This window comes from Amphimedon queenslandica, unplaced genomic scaffold (genome assembly GCF_000090795.2).
Source record: "Amphimedon queenslandica unplaced genomic scaffold, v1.1 AMPQUscaffold_9705_Cont18140, whole genome shotgun sequence".
Lineage (NCBI taxonomy): Eukaryota > Metazoa > Porifera > Demospongiae > Haplosclerida > Niphatidae > Amphimedon > Amphimedon queenslandica.
Genome location: NW_003550023.1, coordinates 1 through 4,106, shown reverse-complemented (window position 1 = coordinate 4,106; position 4,106 = coordinate 1). Strand labels below are relative to the sequence as shown.

General features: G+C 34.5%; 1 protein-coding gene across 1 annotated transcript; it reads left to right on the top strand.

The window, feature by feature from the left end:
• Nucleotides 1-40: 40 nt before the first annotated feature.
• LOC105315540 (serine/threonine-protein phosphatase 6 regulatory ankyrin repeat subunit C-like) lies at nucleotides 41-3,980 on the top strand. The gene is made up of 6 exons (XM_020006555.1): nucleotides 41-724; nucleotides 775-814; nucleotides 890-2,098; nucleotides 2,261-2,341; nucleotides 2,674-2,850; nucleotides 2,959-3,980. Exons 1-6 carry the CDS (start codon nucleotides 296-298, stop codon nucleotides 3,978-3,980), a joined length of 2,958 nt encoding a protein of 985 aa, XP_019862114.1. The 5' UTR covers nucleotides 41-295.
• The last annotated feature ends 126 nt before the right edge of the window (nucleotides 3,981-4,106 follow it).

Sequence of the window (4,106 nt, the reverse complement as noted above, 5' to 3'; positions counted from 1 at the left end):
ATTTTAAGGTACTAATGGTCTTTCTTGGAAAAACTTTGACTTAGCAAGCAAACTGCACGATTTACGAGATGAATTTCTTGAGGCAATTAGAATAACAAAAAATTTCTTCAAATCAAGTGATCTACTTGAAATCATTGACTACCTCAATACACACGCATTGTCATTACTTGGTCCTAAAAAGGGACAGCAAACAACTGCTGAAAAAGTTAGAGAAGAGTTTAAAGATATCGGAACATTATCAGAATTATTTACTCTGTTACAAGACAAGTTCGTGTCATGGTTCAACTATAAACTAATGATAAAACTTGTTGGAGTATTTCTACCTGAAAATCGTTCATTAAAGAGAACTTGGTCAGAATATGAAGAGAAGTTAAAGGATTATTTTATAAACAGTGGTGGACTATTGAAAGATGCTGATGCTGTACAGTTTGGTATAAAAGGTGTTCCTCCTGGTACACGAGTAATGATTGCTAAAGTTGACAGAGATGACTACACACTGGATGACCTATTCTTTTTTCGTAGAGCAATACCAGAAGGTTTGGATGTTCCTGAATATGATCTTCACTTCAGATCTATTCACCTGAGTTCTCTCTGTTTGGGTTACCTCATTTCTGAGTATCTTTATTCTTTATTATTTCCTCTAACTACAAAGCTACAGCAACAGTTAGCTAGTATTGGTATCACTGAACTAACATGTGGTGAAGATAAATATGATCTAAGAGAGGTTTGTAATTATAAATGCAGTTTTAATATATATATTTTTAAATTTTCCAGTTCTCAATAGAAGAGGTTAAGCACTCATCCACTGATATTGGTAAGTACATGAACTGACCTTTAGTCAATCCCTCCATACATAACTTGTATTACTAATAATATTCTTCATTTATAGATATATGTGATCCATTATGGTATGAGAATACCAGTACACCATTACATGAAGCAGCTTGGAGAGGATTAAAAGATGAAGTACAATGGCTTCTTAACAAGTTTGGCTACAGCACATATCATCGTGGTCTTCATGGTTGGACCCCATTACACTCTGCATCATACGGTGGACACATTGAGATCCTTCAACTACTCATCGATCAATATGGTATTGATCCTAATGAAGGTGATGATAATAGTGTATCTAGTATACATATGGCATCTTATAAAGGCCACTTATCTATAGTAAAATATCTAGTAGACACGTGTGACGTTCCTCCTGATCAACCAGACAATAGCAATAACACTGCATTACTGTACTCAGCAATGGGGGGCCATTCTGACCTAGTGGAATTCTTTATTGAGAGAAATTGTAATACTTCTCAGATTAATTGTGTTAGTGCCTCTTTATCATTGTTAGCTTGTCAAAGTGGAGAGTTAGCATTAGTCCACAAGCTTGAATCATTAAACCTCTTCTCACCAGATTCCACTGATTTTTATGGACTCAGTATATTGCATTACTCTTCTATGAGTAATAATGCTGAGCTTTTTAAGTATCTTTTAAATCGATATCAATTATCCATTGATGTAAAGGATCAATATGGTAGGACTCTACTTCATATTGCTTCATGGTTTGCTTCATCATCAGTTGTTGAGTATATTGTTAGTATTCAAGATAATGAAGCATTATTAGTTAATGATAATGATGGCTACTCGTGGTTACATCGTGCATGTAATGCAGGTATACACTTTTCAGCTGGTATTGTGTATAGTAAGCTTATGGCACAAAGTGATGTACCAGTTATTCAGATTATTAATACAACTCAAATAAAACAAAATATTGATTTTATCAAACAAAATGAAAGAGTTAAAATGTTTTCTTCACTTCTCAAGAAAGCTAGCACTTGCCCTAACTTTGACATCAATGCCGCTACAAATGATGGTTGGTCATTACTTCATTTAGCATCATGGAGTGGCAGTACATTACTAGTGAAAGCATTAGAAGAATATAATATCAATTGTACATTAGATAATGATGATGTATCTCCAGTACATTTTGCTGCCTGGTCAGGTTCTACTAGTGTATTAAGTTATATCATATCTCAGTATAAACTCAATGCTAATGATACTGATACTTATGGTCGTACACCATTAGTCTACTCCTGCCAGGCAGGTAGTATTAATTCTGTTAAATATCTTATTAATAATCATAAAAGTGATCCTAATATCACTGATAAGTATGGTAAGACATGTCTTCATCATTCTTGTCATAATGGTCATATTGATATCACTCAATATCTCATTGAGGTACAGCATTGTGATATTAATAAAACAGATAATGAAGGACGCACGTTAGTACATCATGCTGCATGGAGTGGTAACTTTGATTTAGTTCAGTATCTTATTACTGAACAAGGTTTGTCTCCTACTGCAGTTACTAAGAATGGCCTCACTGCTTTACATTATGCCTCATTGTCTCTTAACTTATCTCTTGTTAAAGAATTAATAACTACCTATCAGTTAGATCCTCATCAAGCTGACAGTAATGGTAGGCTACCAATTCATTATGCTGCTGAATCTGGTGATATTTTACTACTGGAATTATACGTGAAGGATTACAAGTGTAGTCTGAGCCTAACAGATGAAAAAGGTTGGGATGTTATTCATTTTTCATTTTCAAAAGGTCAAACTCACTTTTTGAAGCATCTAAAAAAGAATTAAGTTTGTCTAGAAAAGTTCACATATTAGTATGGAAGGGTCACTTGAATGTATTGAAGTATCTCATTGATAATAATTATTGTAATCCTAATGCAACCAATCATCAAGGCCGTACACCACTACATGTTGCTGTAGCAGCTAATAAATATGAAATATTAGAATATTTACTGAGTAAGAGTATACCCTCAATGAGTGTTGTCTGGTTACGTGAGATAAAGTGTTTATTAGACAGTCCTCATGACATATACAATAATCCACATAATCCTGTACTTATTAATGTACAAGATAAAGATGGTAATACACCATTACATGTAGCCTGTCAAGATGGAAAACAGAATATGGTATCACTTTTACTAAAAGCCAGTCTGTCTAACAATAACTTATTCATTACTAACAAGAAAGGACAGACACCATTACACTTAGCAGCTGCCTCTGGTCATAAGGATACCACTGAAGCTTTACTGTTCTCAGTCACTGGTAGTTCTACTCATCATGATCTCCTTACAGCTACTGATAATGAAGGATTCACTGTATTACATACAGCTTGCAGTAATGGCCATATTGATGTGTTTCGTTATTTATCCAGTATTTATCCTCAAGGTGTTAATGTAATGGATAATAGAGGACGTGGTTTACTTCATGCAGCATGTGAGGGAGGAGATATTGGAATAGTAAGAACACTAATTGAGACACATGGACTGGATCCATTAGCAGAAGATGAAAATGGCATCACCTGCTTACACTTACTAGCAGAGAGAACAGGTACATGGATGAGAATGATTGCTATAGAAAAAAGCATTGAAATATACCAGTATTTGGAACCCAACATTGTCTCTAATCCAGTACCTAAAGACAAGTCTGGTCGTACTCCTCTTCATTATGCTTCTTGTTCTGATAATATTCGTATGGTACGTTATCTCATAGAGACCTTCCCCTGTACTCCTGATGATCCTGATAATAATGAATACACTTCAGTTCATGGAGCATGTGAAGCTGGTAGTATGGAATTAGTACAATACTTTCTAACTGATCTCAAATGTAATGCACTAGCTGAAACTGATGATTGTAAAACCATGCTTTATTTCGCTAGTATCAGTTCTAATTTAGAGCTTGTTCGGTTTTTAGTTGACGTATTCAGTTTAAAACCTCGTCCACACGATATTGAAATAGCTCAATCAGTTAATCCTGATTCATCAGTAGTTAAATATCTTCAAAAGGTTAATACTGGTATGATATTTGATATGATGGAGGAAGAAAAGAAATTCAAGGAAACTTACCATCAGAAACTTGAACAACAACAACAGACCAACACACAAAGACAAGATATACCATCTTAAACACCATTTTATATCACCAACACACCTATCACCATCACCAAATGCAGCTATCACCATCATAAATATTACCGTTGCACATATAACCATTGTAACATTGTAGACACCATCTTATATCACCATATTATC